The sequence below is a fragment of the Mirounga leonina genome, unplaced genomic scaffold (genome assembly GCF_011800145.1).
Source record: "Mirounga leonina isolate KUSES-001 unplaced genomic scaffold, KU_Mleo_1.0 Mir_200, whole genome shotgun sequence".
Lineage (NCBI taxonomy): Eukaryota > Metazoa > Chordata > Mammalia > Carnivora > Phocidae > Mirounga > Mirounga leonina.
In genome coordinates, this window is record NW_023270503.1 from 15,444,692 (window position 1) to 15,464,663 (window position 19,972).

At 49.8% G+C, this 19,972-nt stretch overlaps 1 protein-coding gene across 7 annotated transcripts in view; it reads right to left on the reverse strand.

The window, feature by feature from the left end:
• Positions 1–19,972, reverse strand: part of MSI2 (musashi RNA binding protein 2) — a 385,784-nt gene that overhangs the window by 123,381 nt on the left and 242,431 nt on the right. For all 7 annotated transcript variants that reach the window (XR_004683181.1, XM_035026771.1, XM_035026769.1 and 4 more), the window contains exon 7: positions 19,705–19,753. Coding sequence is in view for 6 of the 7 variants with exons in the window: in XM_035026771.1 (XP_034882662.1) it covers positions 19,705–19,753 (49 nt within the window). In the remaining variant the exon portion in view is untranslated. The remainder of the gene's footprint in view (positions 1–19,704; positions 19,754–19,972) is intronic.

Sequence of the window (19,972 nt, forward strand, 5' to 3'; positions counted from 1 at the left end):
AGATGGTGTTTTCAGACAGCTGGGGCCAGAGGTGGGGTATGGGGAGGCAGGCCAGCTTCCACCTCATTGGGGGGGTGACCAATGCCAGTAAAGTGGCCCCGGCATCAACCAACTTCTAAACGCTTTGATGCCAGTCTCAACGGACCCACTAAAAGGACTGTCTCCAACCCACTCTACTTTCTCCACTCAGCAGGGCCTCGAGCATCAGCTATAATCTCTTCGCCAACTGCACATGCCTTGTTCCTGAACGCAAATGCAGCAGGGTGCGCCAAGGAGCTACCGTGTAACAGGATTCCAGGCTTCAAATCCCACTCTCCACCTCACCCTAGCTGTGTGACCTTAGTCAAGTTACTGAACCTCTCCCATCAGGGAAATGGAGTGGCCAGGGGGTAAAGGGGAATACACCAAGCCTCAGCAGTGCCTCATAATGACTGTCATCATTCACTCATTTCCTCAAAAACTATTCACCCAGGGGCATCTGGTCAGTAGAGCATACGACTCTTGCAGGATGCGAGTTCAAGCCCCATGTTGGGCTCAGTGCCTACTTCCAAAAAAAAAAAAAAAGGAAAGAAAGAAAGGAAAGAAAGGAAAGAAAGGAAAGAAAGAAATTCACCTAGGCCTTAATTCTTAAAGGTGACTGGTTTCACAGCTGAGGGTAGGGGTGAAGGGGAGGTGGGAAAGGAGGGCAAAGAGCTACCCCAAAGAGGAAAGCCATGGTGGTGAAGACAATCAGAAGTGAAGGGAAAACAGGATTCCTTATTCATGCGCTGAACCCAGATGTTATCAGCGGATACCATGGGGTACCATGCAACTAGGCTAAATCAAGAGCTTGAGGTCTACGCGTGGTCAGGGAACTCCTGGGGCTGGGGAGGGTACTGGATTATTTTGTTTAAGTCACAAGGAGAAGAGGTGTGAAGAGGCAAACACCAAACTTGCTAAGGGCCTCCAGGTCACTCATTAAAAGCACCTCTTCTCTCAGGGTCACCCTGGATAATGCCTCCAGGCTGGTGAAGGATCACTGACCCAGGAAGCTATATCCCTCTGCCTGGTGCTGCCATGGAGGTTGCGAGCAATCACCCTCCCTCCCCGCCCCCCCCACCCCAAACTTATCTGGCCCTACTGTTTACAGCTCACCACACCACAAATCTTTATTTCTTGTCACCCACTGGCCCGAGCTGTCCCCACTCCCTGTTTCTTCCAGACAAGTTAATAAGATGGAAGGCTCCCCAGAGGCCCGGAGCCGGCGAACATTATCACTTGGAAGCAAGGCAGAAATCCTGACACATCGGAAATGACTTCAAGCCTATTAATTACCCTTTCTTCTTTGGCAGATCTTTTGAAAGAAAGCTTGACAAACTGAAAGGAAGGCTAGCATTGCCTCCCCGCCCCAATTAGGCCCCCACTCCCACCCCAGTAACACCAATCTGCTACCTGCCTTTTTATTTTAAACAATTTGTCAGAATGGTACCCACACCTCGAGGGGTCCCACCTCTGGTCCACATTGTCAGGGCTGCAAAAGGCAAGCCCCTCTTTAGGGACTAAGTCTTTGAAATCCGAGAGATCTGGAAGCGGGAAGAAGTAGGGAGTGGGCAGGGCTTAGAACCCCAGGGCCTGTCTTCCAAGGACATTCACAGGGAGCCCAGACCCCAAGTCACATATTCAGGGGAGGAGTGTCCACGCTCTCTCATTCCTGGGGTGACAGATGCAATGATGCTTGGATTCCTGGATGCAGCATCTTTCCTGAAATCCTCTGGATGAATCTCGCCAACAGAGAAGTGTGGGGGAGGGGCTTCTAAAGCTAGAAAGCCTGGTGTGTTGAGGGGCCAAACAATAACTGCATCTTCACGTTTCACCGTCTACCACACCAACATCTACTCGGGGCTCCCCTGAAACAATCCCTTCCTTAGTGAGGTTTATACAAAAAGGACTACGTGGATTACTTTGAGAGCCCTCTTCTTTGGTGTACTTTTTATATATCCATCTATTCAAATCACCAAATGGATTCCAATAGGAATTGCAAACATAACTATTGATTTTCTTACTGAGATGGGTTCCTTCCATCAAAGCCGTCCCCATATTAATGTGAACAGAATCACCATCCCCTCAGCTGCTCCACCCTGAACCTATAATCAGCCCTAATTGAGCCAGCTCTTCATAACCAGCATCCAACAACTGAGAACATCTTGGGTCTCATCTCCAAAAAACTGCCTCTCCCCATCCCCTCTGCTACAGCCCAAGACCTTGGCAGCTCTCATCTTCTGCAATGAACTCCCACTGGCTTTCCTACTGCCCAACGTGCAGCCCTGTCACCCTTCCTCAACTCAGGAGCCAGTAGAATCTTTCCAGAGCAGAAGTCCTATGCCTCTGCCCTTCTTCCCTCCTTCCAACAGCTGCCCTCCACCTTGCCCTGGCTCACAAACTCTTCATGGTCCAGCCCCTACCTACCTCCCTCGATCATTGCCTACCACTCTCCCTCTCAGCCATGGCCTTCTGTCCTTCAAACATGCCACGTTCATGCCCACCCCCAGGGCCTTTGCACTCACTGTTGCCTTCTCCTTGGAATACCTCTGCCCCAATTCAAATGCCTGCTCCTCGGGGAGGCCACAGCCACCTACCCACCTAATAGGCCCTAGGCTCCCTCACCAGGATTTTCCTATTTTTGCTTCAGAGCACTCCCCAAAAGAAGAGGAGCTTGCAAAGAAGGAGAGCTAGGATTAGGCCTGCTTTGTTCCTGTAGTATTGCTAAAACTTGAACAGCTCCTGGAACAGAGGATACCCCAGTATGCAGCAGAGCCCCCAGCACAGGATGGACCTCCGCTGGTACCGTGGGGGGCCCCTTTGCCCCTGGCCAATCTGAGGAAACCCAGAATGAACACATGACTGGATCAGTACAACCCAGCCCCCACCATAGCTCTGGAAATACCAAGGGCTTTAAGCTGGAACGACCCACTGCCTGACCACCCCTGGCAGCTGGGAGAGCCCCCATCACTATCGTCTACGAAGGTCCCACACAGCTTTCCAAGGGCATTCTAGATTTGAATCTCTGCACCTGGGTCTGCTAAAGGCAAGGCCACCCACCCAGGCGCCATTTTTCTGGTGCATTTCCACCGGATCGCACTTTAAACTCAAACAAAAAAATGTTTTAAGCCATTACCTGGGAAATCATCAAATCATTTGTTCATTTTTATTAGTGCTGCTGTAATTAAAGAGAATCATATTTCCGAAATCTTAAGCTGCACTTAACAAAACCCACCCTCCAACCAATCAATTAGTATTACAATAACCACGTTCCCTTGTTGCCGCTGCGATTAGCATTTTGATTGAATGTCTGTTGAAAAGTGACTGGTAACAGAAGATTGTGTTCAGAAAGTAATGTTTCTTTATTCGTCACCACCGAACCTTGTCTGGTTGTCTCCAGTCTCAGCTCAAAAGAGACAAGACAGTTTCCAAAAGCAGTCATTTTGGTGGCGGATTATATTTTCAGGAGGTGGGTGATAAATTAGGCATAATGGCTCTGGCATGGCCAGCTAACACACAGGGGCCTCCCGCTGACTGTGGCTTGGCACCAGGCAGCTGCACCTCCATGACCAGAGCCCTCGGCGGGGGTGGGGATTATGTGTCCCTGCTGCCGCGGCACCCGCCCCTACCCCAGTAATCTAGGACAGTAAATGCCAGGTCTTCAGACATAGCACTTCAGAAAACGCAGATATGATAAGGCCTCTGCCAGATAAGCCAGTGACCACCGTGATTCCTACAGAAGATCACCATCACCCGCTACTCCGCCAGGAACTCGGAAAACCCGTTATTCTAGCATAATACTGTCTCCAGTCGTCATAATAATAAAAGTACCAGTCAGTAAAGAGATGGGTTAAGAAGCTTCATTATGGGCAGAGAATGACTGTCTTCTCCACGTCACAGGAATTAAACACAAGAGTTCATTAAGTCACTGTATTAGAATTTAAATGACACGCTGGTTCAGACAGCTCTATTTATGGATGCCCCCCATCATCAAAGCCTTGTGTGGCTAACTGGAGAGTTCCAGAACAGAGCACAGCCAAACAAACCAAAAAGTTTCCGTTACAGCACATACTTAACTCCAGGCAAGTCAGCTTCTCAACTAGAGGAGATTCTGCTTTGACCGGCCTTAGAGTCGGAAAAGGGTACAGGAGTGGGGATGTCGGCAGTGAAGAAGGCCACGTGCTCCAGGACAGAAATATGGAGGGAGTTAAATGTCATCCATCTGTCTGTCCATTCATCAAGTTTCAATCCACAGCAAAGGACGTGCATGAGTTTCACCCACTTCCTGCCCACAGCTCACCATACAATAATAGCAAGGGGCATCGGCAAGTTGTGTTAATGCATCATTAAAAAAAATACAAAAAACAAAAAGCCAAACTTCTAGGGCGCCTGGGTGGCTCAGTCAGTTAAGCGTCTGCCTTCAGCTCAGGTCATGATCGCTCTCTCGCTCTCTCTCAAAAATATATAAAAATCTTAAAAAAAACAACTTCTAGAATTCAGGGGAAGGGGGGGAAGCGCCATACGGTTCCTTGAAAAATCTTCCTCCTCCAAGCCCCAGTTCGTTTTCCTCCCCCAACTCCAGCTTCTTCCCTGGCTGCCAGACAGGATTTTTCTGTCAGGTAGCAATTTCATTTTTAAAATGCTCTTATCAAGGATTTAGGGTGAAAGATAAAAATCAGCACAGTAAATCATCATAAAGGAGTGTGGTGTGAGGCATAGTATTTTACAAATCAAAACAGTTAACAAAATGAAAATGCAAGGACAGGAAAACAAAGTAAGTTTAAACATCCTCTGAAAGGGGGGGGGGGCGGATCAGAGGCCAAATTAAACAGAGAGATCACCCTTCAGATTTCCAAGCCCCTTTGGTAACAGTCTTGGCAGATCTGCTAAGAATTGCATGAACAGTCCAATTTCCACTTTAAAACAGGTTTTTAGAAGGTATATATATTGTCAAACCATTACACACACTTAACTAAGGGGCTTTCATCGAAGTCATCTGACCTGCAAGCATGTGTTGCTAATATCACTGCTTTATTATTTATCAAATCAATTTCTTCATGGAATGACTAATAAGGCAGACACAGCTGCTCTCCTCTTCCCATCCAGCTGCTACCGACCAGACAACAGCAAGATTTGCTAGAAACCTGCGGTTTCTTAACCCCCACATTTTGCTAAAGAAACTTACAAAAAATAAAAGGGGTGGGGGGGGGAAGAAGGGATGGACCCAGGAGGTGCCAATTTAGGATTCAAGCCACTTTGTGGAAGCCGTTTATACTACCCAGGAAAAGTTAAGACTGCTAATTGACCAGGCCAAGGCATGAATCTTGGTTTTAGCAAGGGATTTTATTAATCCCATCATAAAGGAACCGCAAACCTAAAATAAAGTAAGAATACATACGGGCACCTACTTTCCTATTTTGATCCTTTGTAACATCTTTGATTCCAGCATTTTTAAAACAAAGGGCCACATCTCATTCACCTACGCACCATCTCCCACCCCCGGCCCCACAACACACACAAAGTTCCTATACACCCTTAGAATGGCAACTCCTAAAAATAGTCATCAAGACATTTATTCTAACCTTTTTTTAATTCTAACTTTTTAGTATAAATTTACCAATCTCTTCGGAGGCCTACCTGAAAATTCACAATAAATAAGAACATGCAATTTGGTGAGTTCCCATCTGCCAAGGAATGATTCCATTGTCCATTAAAAGCTACGGTTCTAAAAATACATGAAGGGAAATTATTAGGTATTGTGGATACACATTTCTGTTGTAAAACAGGATCAGTACTATGGGCAAAATACAAAGCTCCTTTTATAAATCTTACCGTTTTTTAAAAAGGTAAGACAGCATGGGGGAGGGAGCAAATTAAACTATAATTTTCAGGCAATGTTTCCTTATTGTCACTCAGAAAAATTGCCAGGTGTTTCCAGAGTAGTTTATACATAAATATACTAGCTGAATCAGGAAATCTTCCCAGGGCAAATGAATCAACTTAATTAAAAGAAGACTAAGATGCCAAGCCTAGTGATTTGGGAAGTGGGGAGGAAATTCAGAAATCTCTAAGTACACACCTTTCTACCTGGCCTTTGAGAGTGAAGCACATCAAGTGTTTTAAATCCTGGTACGGACCCCTGGCTGAAGTACACCTACCCTTGGCCCACGAGGCTGCACCAGGCATCATGGGTTAGGAGAAGGAATGCAGGACCTTTTTTTTTTTTTAATTGAACCAGTATTTTCAGTCTTTCTTCCAGGTCACCTGTAAAAAGCAACTACAACCCCACCAAAGCCATTTTTTTTTTCCCTTTTAAGAAATACACCCCTCCACCCGCCGTTAGTTTGCTGAATAATTGTTCCTCCTTTAGGCTCTGGAAGAAACAGCAGTGTTCCCGAACCATCTTCAGGTTCAGCCTTTACCAAAGCCCTCTCCCGAAAACACCTGCAGCTCTTACACTCTCCTCCAGGCAAGACCACTGCACCTCTTTTTTTGCGAGCGTAGGTCTCCAGTTGTGAGGGGGAAGGCACAGAGCAGAGAAAGTGGAGATGAACCTCTATTTTCAAGCAACGAAGAACAGAGACCACAGTGGGGAGGGCCTGCCCTTTTTCCACCCACCCTCTTGTCCTATATATTAATACCATTTGCCAAATACTGGGAATATAAGGGAAGGAGATGGGGAAGACACAGATAAGAATCAAATAAGTAACACAATCACTAAGAACTGAGAAGTGCAATGAAGGAAAAGGACAAGGAACTGGGAGCCCAGGGGACCGATGGAACTGACCCAGTCTGGGGGTTTTGGGAAGATCTCCCTGAGGAAAGGATATTTAAGACTCCTCCTGAAAAGTGAGTAAGAACTGGCCAGGAGTGGAAGACAGACTGTCCCTGGCCCCCCGAGGAACAGCCTGTGAGGGCGGCCCTGTTAAGGCAATGCGCACGAGGCTGGCATGGCTGCAGAGAGCACAGTATCGGGTGAAGCTGGACAGGAGAAAAGGGCCGGGCAGCAAAGCCTCTGCAGACCAGCGCCAACATCTTAGGCCTTACCCTACCAGGGACAGCAAGCCAGCAACGTATTTTCGGTAGGACAACAACTCGATTCACAACTGGCACAACGGAACGGTAATCGTTCCCACCTCCCACTGCTCGCACGGATCACCGAGGGCCACTCACCTATAGGAGACACCGCCTCCCTCCCAGGGCTTATGCACCAAGGACGGTCCTCTAACCCACGGCCTAGACATGGGTCCGGATCAAAGACCTGGTCAGCGGCCCTGCCTTAGTGAACTTTAAAGCTGGAAGGCCCTTGGAGAGCGTCTGACCCCGGGGTTCCCGGCCCTGACTGCACACTAGCTTTAGCTGGGGGAGCGCTGAAATGCCTCCATGCCGGGGCTCCAGCCTGCAGTCTCACTTAATTGATCTGGGGTGGGCCCCAGGCATCGGTCCGTTTTCAAACTCCCCAGGTGATTCTAATCTGCAACCAGGGTTGAAAACCGCGGATACGGTCTGAAACCTCGGACGTGAGAATCAGCATTCAGCATATGGGCCTCTTAAAGCTGGGCTGTGGGATGCCGTAAGTCACCTCGGTCTTCCCAGCCAACCCCGTCTGTAAGTGAGGAAGCCAAAGTTAGCCGCAGGGAGTTAAGCGACTCTTGGGATTATGAGAAGAATCTAAGTTCCAACTAAAGGAACATAAGTGGACGAGGTGAACTTTGGGGGAAGTCCCCTTCTTGACTACGCAGACTAGAAGGGCATCGAAACCCACTGAGGACCTTCTCCTAAAGTGATGTTTCCAACAGGCTCCCTGGATCCACCGCCGTTCCCACCCGGGGAACGCACAACAGCTGGGTGTGAGGCAGGAGGGAGCCCAGGGCTGGTGAGAGACACACAAAACAGGGGCCACTGTTGCTTCTGTGTCTATTCTGGGCCCAGAATGGATGATGTCACCCCCAGTGGCAGTGGAGAGCGGGAGTCATGAATCATCCACGAACCGGCCCAGCCTCCGAGATAATAAATCGGATGTCAGCGTTGCGTCCTTTGCGGATCTGGTGCAGAGGCGCCGGCTTTGCCTCGGCTGCTGGAACACAGGCACCGGCGCGGGAAACATTCAGACAGAAGGATGTGCTTCTGATTATTTCCTGACATCAAGACGGGGCAAGTTGAGGAAGAAATGTGGAATTTGTAGGGAGTGCTCAAAGGTGACCAACTCTGATCACTGTAAAATCACGGCTATTACTTTATGTCCTGCCAGGCTTGCCAACGAAACCTGAGGGTTAAGAGAAGCACATCCACGTGGGTGCCCAGACTATTCATTATTGTGGTGCCCACTTGCGTCCTGTGACTTGGGACCTGTAGGTATTGGCGTCTTGACCCTCAATGGCATTAATTTAGCTCAGAAACTCATTCTAGGATTGCATTTGGCAAACGTTCCTGCCTGGAAGGGTTTCTGGGACAACACAGAGAAATCAAGAAGTCTGTCTGGCAGGTTCTGAAGTTCAGCGTCGTCTCGCTGTGTTCGTTTTTATTTTTTCCCAGGGTGGAATTTGGAGCAGGTATGTAAGGAGGGTAGAGTGTGTGTTGTCTCACCCAAGCTCTCTCAACTTCCTTCTCTCTTTTCTCTTATTTCCCTAGGCAGCCGAACTGAATGAACCAAGTTGGAAACACCCATCTAATGGGTGGTTTGCATTCTTGAGAGCTGGGGGTCCTGACAACTCCCCAGTGTAACTGGCGTATCCACAACTCTGAAGCGTATTCTTTGGCTTCCAAAGAAATGACCGAGCTCTGAAGATGACTAGATTAAAAATGAAATCTCAGAATTCTTCGAGTGTTTCTACTGAAAAACACATGTAACACCCAAAGGTCAATTTCACGGTCTTTGACGAAATTCGACCTGGGCAAGCCACGAACGATGTCAGGATTTGGGGGCCATGTTCTCAGATTTCTCCCGCGCGTAGCTTTGCCGAGGGAACAGCATGACGTGACGGGGACGCCCACGGCCACAGTGGCCCTGGAGCAGGGGCACCTGTCCCGCAGAAAGCGGGGCTCTGCCCTGTGTGCGCTCCCCAGGGTGGCTGTAACAGCATGCCACAAACTGGGGGTGCTGAAAACAACAAAGTTGAGTGTCTCACAGTTCTGGAAGCTAGAAGCCTGACATCAAGATGTTGGTGGAGCCGCATTCTCCTGAAGGCTCCAGGAGAAAATCTGTCCTGCACCCTTAGCTTGTGGTGTTGCCAGCAATCCTGGGCTGACGGCTGCATCATCCCCAGTCCTGCCCTCGTGGTCCCATGACACTCTCCCCTGTGTGTCTGTCTTCACGTGTCTTCCCTCTTAGAAGGATTCCAGTCATATGGGATGAACCTGACCCAGAATGGCCTCATCTTGATTACCTTTGCAAAGACTCTATTTCCAAGTAAGGTCACATTCTGAACTAAGAGGGGTTGAGACTCCCCCTTTGGGGAGGGGGGGACACAATTCAACCCACAATATTCTCCCATCTTGGCAAACCTGATGGGATCTGCACGCAGCACTCTGGAGTGTTAACATTTTCTCTAATCAGCGAGCCTTGGTCTTTCTTCCCCAAACAACAGTAACAGTAGTCACAGCAAAATAACAGGAGCTGTTAGACTAATAACGCTAACATTTACAGATGGTCTCCTAAGCATCAGATGTTTCACACAGATGAATTACCTCACTCACACCTCACTAGTCTGTGAGTTAATAACAGTACCCATTTAACAGATGAGAAAACTAAGGGTCAGAGAAGCTTACTAACGTGCCCAAGGTCACACAGCTGACTGGTGGTAGTGCTGAGATTTGGGAACCCAACAGTGTGACTTGAGACCGAAGCTCTCACCCCTTTGCCACGTGGCCCAGACACCTCACCACTTTCATTTCCTAGGTACTCGCTGGGCCTTTTAAGCTATAAGCAACAGGGACACAAGGAGGATTCTGTATTTGCCATATTATGTAAGATTCCCACATGTTTATTAATCATAACTTGGTTAGGAAAATGCTTTTAACTTTTTTCTTTAACTAAAAAGCGCTTGAGGGGTGCCTAGGTGGCTCGGTTGGTTAAGTATCTGCCTTTGGCTTAGGTCATGATTCCAGGGTCCTGGGATCGAACCCCATGTCAGGCTCCTTGCTCAGTGGGGAGTCTGCTTCTCCATCTCCCACTGCCCTTCTCCCTCGCTTGTGCTTGCTTTTTCTCTCTCTCTCTCAAATAAATAAAATCCTTAAGAAATAAAAAGCACTCTGAACTTCTGGAATGGAGGGTCTCCCATTTGACCTCTCTCCCTTCAGGTCTGCGATAAACTCAAGCAAACCATGTTTCTTTGCAGACGGGGACCAGGCTGGCTATTCTATTAATAGCACATTGTCTGGGAGGAGCAGAAACTACTAAGAAAATCTTCATCTATCTATCTGACTCTCTGTTTATGGAAAGAAAAAGGCAAGTCAGTGGTAAAAAGATCCTTGGCTGCATTTAATCAAATGTTGTTGTTCTGGATTAACCTGGCCCGTCTCCCTGGCAAGAGAGAAAACTCCGATGAACCAGGGCCCACACCTCATTCAACCAAGCATGAGATACTGCACGTTGTACCAGCCCCATCATTACAACCAAGTTTTAGAACATGTACGCAAATGTCATGAACAAGGTAGAAGTGACAACAGTCACCATGTTAGGGAGCTGGGATGAGGTGAATTTTTTTCTTTTGAAAACTCTCTCTCATGTTGTTGTATCACTGCATTTGCAATTCAAATTAGAATGAATTTTAAAAGCTTACACTAAAAAAGTAAATGTTTGAACAGGTAATAAATGCACATGGAACAAAAATTCAAAAGGTAAATAAGTATACAATAAAATGTTTTTCCTTATCTTTGTACCTCTGAGCACTTAATCCTCTTCCCCAGAAGCGAAGGCTGCTTTTTATTTATGTACATTTGCATCTGTGAATATACAGGCCTGTGCATAAAACATACTCAGGTGCTCACTGTGGCCAGAGACTGCTCCAAGTCCCTTACACTAATTAACTGATGTAAGACTCAGGCTAACCCCAGGTCATCATTCCTATTTTACAAATGAGGAGTCTGACTCACAGAGAGGGTAAGTAACTTGCCCAAGGTCACACAGCTATTATGTCGCAGAGCTCGGATTCAAACACCAGCTGCCTGACTCTATAGAGCATGTGCTCTTACCCACTATGCCGTTCTAACGCTTTGTGACCAGTTCTGTGGGGATCCTTTCAGCAAGTCTATGCACACGCAAGGGTATGTTTTGTGGGGGAAGGGGAGGGGAAGATTGTTTTAAAGATTAGGGTCTTAAAATTCAAACACAGACTGTAGTCTGTTTGCCTCAAAAAGTTAAACCAATGGTCTTCCTTAAGGGGGAAAGGCAAGAAACGAGGCCCGCTCATGGTGGGCACTTAATAATTCGTATGGAGTGAGTGCGTTAGCCCCACCAGGGAGCCAAACGGGGCTCAAAGCTTTTCGGTAACTTGCCTGAGATCACACCTGTGGGAAGCTGGGATGGCCTGCAAAATTCCGGGTCTAGAAGTACAACGTGCCCACACAGAGATGCAGATGGCCTAGCGCATGGCCTCTGCTCCGCGAGGCTCCGAACAGAAGCTCAAGTCCAGAGCTGGGAACCTCGAGTCCCCAGGGAGGCAGCCACCCCGGCTTCTGGTTCCCGGGCCCCTAGCAGCGCTGTGGTGCTAAGAAGGGGGGTGCTTTTAATCAAGTCACCACGCTGAAGGCCTCCACACCCTGCCCTCACGGAGATCTTCCAACATGTCGTGAGAGTCTGAGCCCGGGCCTCTATGGGAACAGGGCCCAACAAAAGCCTCATTGTCCCTCTCCACAAAAAACCATTTCTGGGTCAATGAAGTTGCTGACCCTGGGCCCACTCCCTTTCTGCTTCCGTGGGCCTCAGCCAGGAGGGAGGCAGGAAGACCTATTAGCTCACCACCCTTTTCGTGCCAGGGCTTTTATTCCAAAGGAAAGAAGTTTCAGATTTATACTCCAGCTCCAGAAAATGCAGTGCCTCCAGGGTGCCAGATCCCCCCGGCGACACAGGCTCCCTCTGGCGCTGGGCACCCCGTCCCCCCAGCCCCGTTGCTAGGGAGTCAAGGGCTTTGTACTCTTCCACGTCTACAAAGAAAAGCAGGTGAACAGAAACCAAGCTACTGTGTTGATTAATATCTCAAGAGACAGCACCGGAATGGGCACTTCCGGAACTTAGTTAGCTCTGGGGGAAAAAAAAATTAAAGCACTCTCCTTGCTTTCCTGTCAGAAATAAAATTAAGGTCTCAGATCGATGTTGCCAGGGCTGGGGTATCTACGGGAATCTTTAATGGCCTCCTCTGCATGTTTTCAAATGCGCATTCCCCTTCAACCTTGCCCTTTTAATTGGTTATTTGCGAGGTCATGTTTGCACCAATTTCTCGGGAAGGCTAATGGTGTTTATTTAAGGAGAAAATAAATGTGCAGACAGCTCCAGGGGCTGGTCTCTGAAAGATGGCTCAGGGTGGGGGCTGCAGCTCTGTACCCCACTCCCCCCACTTCCACCCTCCATCCCTGCTAGATTGGAGGAGGTCCTGAGATGGCTCAGGTGACAGGTCAGGCCTTGAGGGAACCGTGCTATTGGCTGGGGGTGGGGTGGGGAGTTAATAAAGTGGCACAGCCCCGGGGCAAGGCCCTACAAGGGAGTGAAGACTCTGGGTTGCACCCTTCATGGTGGGTACATAGAAGCCTGCTCACCCCCCCTTACACGGCCCTGGCTTTAGAATGAGCCCAGTTAGGAGCCCAGCACCCTGGGTTTCAAGCATCTAGTGGAGGGGTACGTGGAGATCCATTTATACCACCGTAGGATTTGGCAGTTCTTCCACATTCTAACTAAAGCGTGCCCAACTACGAGAATGCACGTAACTGTTTTCCAACAGAGTCTCTCCAAGTACCCAAAGGCAGCAATTAACATCCACATCACAACCACAGCGGTTGCCCTCGCCCCACTCCCCACATCCCTTCTACCTGGGGTGGACAGGAGGGGACACAATCATACTGAGTTGCTACCCCATTCTGAATACTCTCTCCTAGAGTCCTGGTTTATCAGTAACTTTCCTAAGCAGTTGTCCCACACTAATAAATATGGTCCATTGTGGGAAGAGAAGATTATCACCTGACCTGATCGAGACCCTTTACTTCATTAAAGAGCCCAAGTGCCATGCTTGGTGGCCACATCATCCCATCATCCTACAGACTGGACTGAAAGTTCTGTGTAGCCAAGACCCTTGGATGGCATTCATGGCCCTATTAAAAGACCGGCTGCAGATGCAGAATTGGGATCAGTACTAATGATGATCAAGCTATTGCTTTATGGTCTCTAATAAACCCCTTGATACATCTCAGACTTGGGGTGGCACACGATGGGTGCCCAATGCCATCGGCAGTGTGCACAGGGGACGAGAGGCAGATTTGAGAGGTGGGGACCATGCAAAGGCATGACTGCAGCAGCTGGACTCCAGTGTAGGCACGGAGGCCCTTGAGCCACATCACCAAGTGTCCTCACCAGCCGTGACTCCAGGAATCCCTGCCGCCCTTCCTACCCCGTCCAACAACCCTCTCCCACCCAGAGGGACTTCTTCCTCCATCCCACAAAGTCCCAGCTATGGGCTGGAGAGTTCCAACCTTCTTTCCCAGGTAAGGTCAGAATGCTAGACTCCCATTAGGAAAAACACACACATACATTATCTTTGACATCCCACACCTACGAAGCAAGCAACGCCTTTTCATTTTTCATTTAGTTTACACCTTTGTGAAACTCCTTTTACATTCCGCACCCCGTGCACCCCCCCCACCCCCAGCTCTGGTGAGAAGGCCCCGATGAACAAATAATTACAGGGCAATCCTGAATCATGTCTAGCATACATAAAACAGTCAGTCCGGACTTCAGAGGTCAATTTCAAAAGTGACTGTCTGGCAGGTAGTCAGGACATTAAGGGCTCTTTTTCCTCCTTAGAAAAGCATTATCTTCTATCACAGTTTCAGCGACCTCTTACTGGCACCATTTTAATAAATAAACTGATTACGCAAATTACAGAGACCTTCAACTTCAGCCAAACTGCTTTTTGGGACCGAGACGCCGGGCAAGCTTCGAGGGAGAAGCAGAGCTCCGTCAGCCCCACCTCGTGGAGGTGAGCCTGCGGAAAGCTCCTCCCTCAAGCCACACGGGCCCAACAGGTGCCCTTCCAGCCCCGTGGCTCCTGGGAAGGCACAGTCACCCTGGCAGAGGGCCCTCCGCGTAGGGGGCCTGCTGGTGACGGTGCTCTCGGAGGGTCACGAAACCACCCGGGCCGCGGTCAATTCAGCAGAGGGGCCGGTTGGGGAGCCAATGACTGTCTCAGAACCACTGGCTCTCTCCAAAGCCATCAGCATTGCACTTAACAAACGACCCTTAACAGTAGCGAGAGGAGTCCTCCAAAACACTGAGCTTTATCGTCCTCTCCCGGTCTCCGTCCCTTTGCCTCTGGCAACTTTCTGGAGCAAACAGGCCTGCTGGGGAATGGAAGCCACGGGAGGTAAGAAGGCCCGTCTCCGAGTCTCTCCTCTGCACGAATTCCCTCTCCAGCTGACCTTCATCAGGCTTGACTCATTTTCCACTGGACCCCCAGCCACCCAGCTCTCCCCTGATGGGCCAGATGTGGAGGGACCGGCAGTGCGAGGCTCATGAATCTAGAGGCCTGAGGTCAGAGAGAGGGACAGCTGAGCCACCCCTGGAATGACACTCGCGGTGGGGGCTCCCTTCCCTGACGAGGAGGTGAACATGAGATATATTTCAGCAACCCCCATCCCCACGTTCCTCCACCTTCTCAAGCAGGGCTGATGCAGGGACAGTGGGGACAGATCCAAACCATGCCACCCTCCCTCCCTCTCTCCGGCTCACCCCTCAGCCCTCTGCCTCCCAAAGGGTGAACTGGAAAGGACAGCACTTTGTAGTGTCTTCCCTCCAGCCCCTCCTCACCAGCCCCACTCTGGGATCAATACCTAATGCTGAATTTAAGATCTTATCTGAGTTTTGCAAGGATAAAGCAACAAACTTTCCCCCAGTGATTAAATCCTTTGATGATCAGCCCAATATTTTTCAGACCACCTCTAACAGCTTTTAGAGAGCAAATGAAATGACTCTGAGAAAATTGGAAAGACACCTTCTTTCTCTCCCCTTGGGCACAAAGAATCTCATGGAAGGCCCCAGCTTTTATCAGCCGCTCAGCTCCTACCTGGCTGCAGGAACCTGCTAAGTGGCCATCCAAATCTCTACATGCCTTGGTTTCTCCATCTCAAATGGAGGTGCATCATAGTCCAGCAAGAAGGGTAGGCGGAGAAGCACCAATAACAAGGAGGTGCTCAAGAGTTAAAATCACCAAATCCCCTGCTTTAAACCACTGCCTTGCAAGTGTGCTTGCAGAGGAGCTGAGAACAAGGGCTCTGGGTCAAACAGGCTGGGTTTACATTCAACTAGGGATTCTGGGCAGCTGGGTTCACCTCTGACCTTCATAAAGATTCACCAGTACGTGTAGGCGCTGTGCTAAGCACGGGGTATAGAACTGCTCAGGAAGCACTGGCTGTTTCTACCAAGAATGTTAACATGGCCTGGGTAACACAGAATCCACTGTACCAACCACAGATCCCCAGATCCCCCCCTTCAGAATCTGCTGGGAGTGCTCTTGGAAGATGGCCCCCAACTGTCTGTTCCCTCCAGGATGTCCTCAGGGCAAGTCCAAGGTCACAGGTGCTTCCCAGGGTGGGCCGCATCCTGTGACAGATCAACATCAGGTGTAAGGTCAGCCCTTCCACCCCGCTGGGGCCAGCCCTAGCTTCAGAATTCCCAGGGCCTCACAGATCAGTTTCTCCCTCTGCCCGCTGCCCCCTGAGGGCACCCCTGTGTGCTCATCTTCATCTCAGGGGACCCAAAGACAACCCCTCACCTCCCTCTCCTAGCTAAAAAAATAAAAATGAAAAAGGACTTAATCTTGGACACTCTCTCAGTTAAAAGGCTAAAAGCCAGAAACATACTTCAGGTCCTGGAGCTCATCAACCCCAGCTCCCCCATTTTGCAGAGAACGAACCTGAGGTGTCAGAGAGGTTAGGAAATGTGCCCCAGTCAGGTATCAAGGGGACAGCAGGAGCTTAGAGGTCTGCTCTAAGCGGAGAGGGGGAAGACTCCACACCTCTGTGTGGGTCCCATTCTGAATGACCTTCTTCTTGCTTCCACGGGGGAGGACATATATCCTGGAAGGGCTCATTGTCTCCTGTTCCCCTGGATTCTTTCCCAGGGCGTGAGTGAGGTCCAAGTACAGATGTAAGAGGGAAAGAAATACAGGCTGTCGTTTCTGGGAACAGATGTAACTGAGGGCCACGCTGTCCCTATGGGACTAACGGGGGGCCAGGGGCAGGGCGTAGCCACTGTGGGGCGAGGAGTGGATGCTCAGCCCTGACCTCTGGCTCACGGTGGCTAGAGAAATCGGAGTGGTCCCGTGAGCCCCGCGGACACGACTTCCCGAATCCCAGGCCCAACCGTGCAGTGTTCCCGGATGACAGCTGTCCCAGCTCCAAGGGCACACAGGTGGTTTTCATAAGGCCCGGCGCTAGGCTGCCTGACGGGGTTGTGCTGGGAGTTAGGTGCGTGGGTGCTGGGCAAGCACCGTGGCGGCACACGGGGTTAATGGTGTGCACCTCTTTAAGAAGAAAGCTGGTGGTTCTGCCAGCCCGAGAGGTGTCTTGAACTTCTGCTACTGCAGTACTTTCTTCTTGATAAGATAATGGGAAACGGGAAGCTTGAGGAGGTGAAGGTAAGGTTGGGGCAAGGTGGCTGCCGGGAGGATTTTCTTTTCTTGTGCTTATCACCTGATTCCAAATGCACATTCCATCAGGCCAGGGATGGGGGACCCACTGTTCCATATGGAGGATATGTGCTTCTGTGGTGACACGGTTTTTTTTTTTTTTTAAATTCTTTCCCCTCCTAAATGCTCTGAACCACTTAAGCATTACCCCAGCATTAGCATCCAGTTCAAACAGAAACTCTCAGCTACTCAGAGGGGCTGGAAAATGGGGGGGTGGGGTGGGGCAAAGCTCCCACCTACACAGAGAGAACACCAGGGAGCAGGTTTCTGTACAGGAGGGAAGGGGAAGGAGGACGTCAGGGCCTCCTTGTTGAAACTTCCTGGCACACTTTCCCTCCTGCCTTCTCTCCCCACACCCCCCGGGCTACACCCACTCAGGCCAGCTCGGCGGGTGGGCAGCCTGCACGGCAGCCCTGGCCCCACGCTCAGAAGGGCTCCACTCTGAGTTCAATGCTCTGCTGTCACCTTGAAATTCTTAATGATTTTTTACTAAGAGGCCCCATTTTTCCCCTTGTTCAGGCTCCACGAATTATTCAAGTCCTACATCCGGGACAGGAATCTTATCCTCTGGCAGGGCAGGAGGGTGCTTGGGCATGCACCCGGGGCTGTGCCCGGCCTCCTTCCTGCCAGTGCCCCCCAGAAGTCCTGACTCGGGCAAGCGAGCAGTGCCATCCTTGGAACCACTCTGAGCTCAGGGCCGTAAAAGGGACCTCCCTCCACCTCACCAGAGGAGTCACAGAAGGATGCTGCCCAGCACCACACCCAGCGCCCTGGAGAAAGGGAAGGGAAGAGGCACCACCCATAGCAGGAAGCCTTTGGGTTAGAAATCAGGGAGAACCTTCCCTGGCCCCCCCTCTGGGGCTATGCCCGGAGGGCCCAACGCCCTCAGTGTGAACCTGCCTCTGTCTGTTACTAGTTGAATAACGTGACACGGAAAGTCACCGGCCCTCTCAGGCCCCCCAGATGACATGCCTCCTTCTAGGCAGGGCTGTGAGGGCTGCACGAGATGATTTTTCATCCCCTCCAATACAGGGCCTGATCTGGAGCAGATCAGAAATCCCTTTATTGGTGGATATTCAAAAAAAGAGTGATAAGGCTACACTGCCTAGAAGCCACTCAGGACTCTTCCAGGAGCATGAATTCTAGCACGGAACACCAATGCCACACTCAGATGGGCCTCGCCCACCCTGAAAACAAATGGATGAGAACGCTCTTCTTAACAAGCCCGTCCCCATGTGAAGACCACAGAGAAGGAGCAGAATTTGAAATCAGCAGTCCTAGGGATGAGCCCCTGCTCTGACCTGGGGTGTGTCCCTTACCCCCTCTGAGCTTCTGTCACCTCATATGATGACAGTGAAAACAATAATGATAAGAGCTAAACTAGGCACTATTGATATGTGCAGCACTAGACTCTCCAAACAACCCTACAGGGAAGTACTCCTTTATCCCCATTTCACAGATGAATAAACTGAGACCAACAAGATAAACAAGTTAAGTGATTCTCCCGAAGTCACAGGGCTGCTGTGAAGATCAGATCAGATCATGCACAGGAAAGCAGTGCTCGGACACCCCCCCCACACACCCTGTAAGGATGATGGCAGAGAATAATCACGAACTGCCCCTCTCCGCACCCTGTTCCCCTCCCGCTCTCGGCTCTCAGGATGCTGAGCAACGCAGAGGACAAAGCACTCATTCCACACCCATAAGCTCTTCTTTTCTTCCCTCTCCTTCCCCTTCTCCTCACCCTCCACCCCTCTCCCCATCCCTTCCCAACATATCCCAACATCGATGCCCCAGTTTTCCACCCTCCCCTCTGAGGATGCTGTGGATGGACACCCGGACTGCCAGGCACACTCAGGACAGCCCCTCCCCCCCTGCCTCCCCCTCCCGACCCTCTTCCTCCCTTTCACTCAGGCTGCCTGCTCCCAACAGGAGAGGCATAGAGGCAATGCTTCTAATCACAGGTGACAGCAAGAATGTAAACAACACAAGAAACATCTAAATGCAATCCAAGTGGCAAGGAAACACCGCTCCCTCTGGCTCCTCTCAAGAATGCTGCTTCCTGCCACCTCCCTTCCGAATCGCGGCTCCTTAGTGCCCCATTCATAGGAGCCCCAGAAACCAGGAGCTTCCGGAGAACAGGAGATGGAACGCCAAGCCATAACCTTGGACTCTACTTCCTCTGGGAGGATTTTCTAGATTCGTCCAATTTTTTGCTTAAAGCAATAATTTCAACATGTTCCTTTCTTGGGGAGGCGAGGTATGGAGGTCAGAAACCCCTCTGACAATCTGTTCAAAGCTAGGAATATCTCCCAAGAAAACGCAAACATCAAACATCACAGACCCCCAAGTTGAGACCTATTTTCTAAAACACGGATAGGACAGGAAGAGCACAGGAGAAAAAATGAGTAAGTGCGGAGCCCTCTGAACATTCCAGACATGCAAACGGGCGCTGCCACGTCTGCAATCCCCGTACACGTCGAATAAACCTACAAGAGGGTATTTTTTTTCTTTTCTGACTTGTGTACTTCTAAACCACCTCCTTCAATGCAAATTGAAAGCTCAGCTGAGTAATTGCTATGAATAATTTTCACTTGGATCCCTTAGTGCTCAGGTCTAGCAAAGACGAAGAAAGCCAGGATCAGAAAGGGATATCAGAACACGAGTTGGGTGTGGCTGATTTTTAACTGTCCAGGATCTGGACTCTTTGTGCTATGGTGGCCCTCATGAATACAGATGTTCAACAGCTGGGCAACTAACAGAAGGGGCAAACTTTTTCGGCTGAGTATCTTACCTCTGTGCCTGTTGGTTGTCTTATCAAACATCAGCATTGCGTCCTCCACCTGCAAAACAAACAGAAGGGAGTCTGCTTTAGGAATTTTGACAAAACATACGAAACGCTATATGCTGCTGGGGGAGGGTGGTTTCCACCCTCAAAGTCATAGGTGCTCATTAAAATTTATTTGAAAACACAAAAAATTAGAAAGAAAAATCACTGTCTTTCCATCTTCCCGCCCAGAACAACCACAGTTAACATCTGATGTATTTCGCTTTAGGAAACA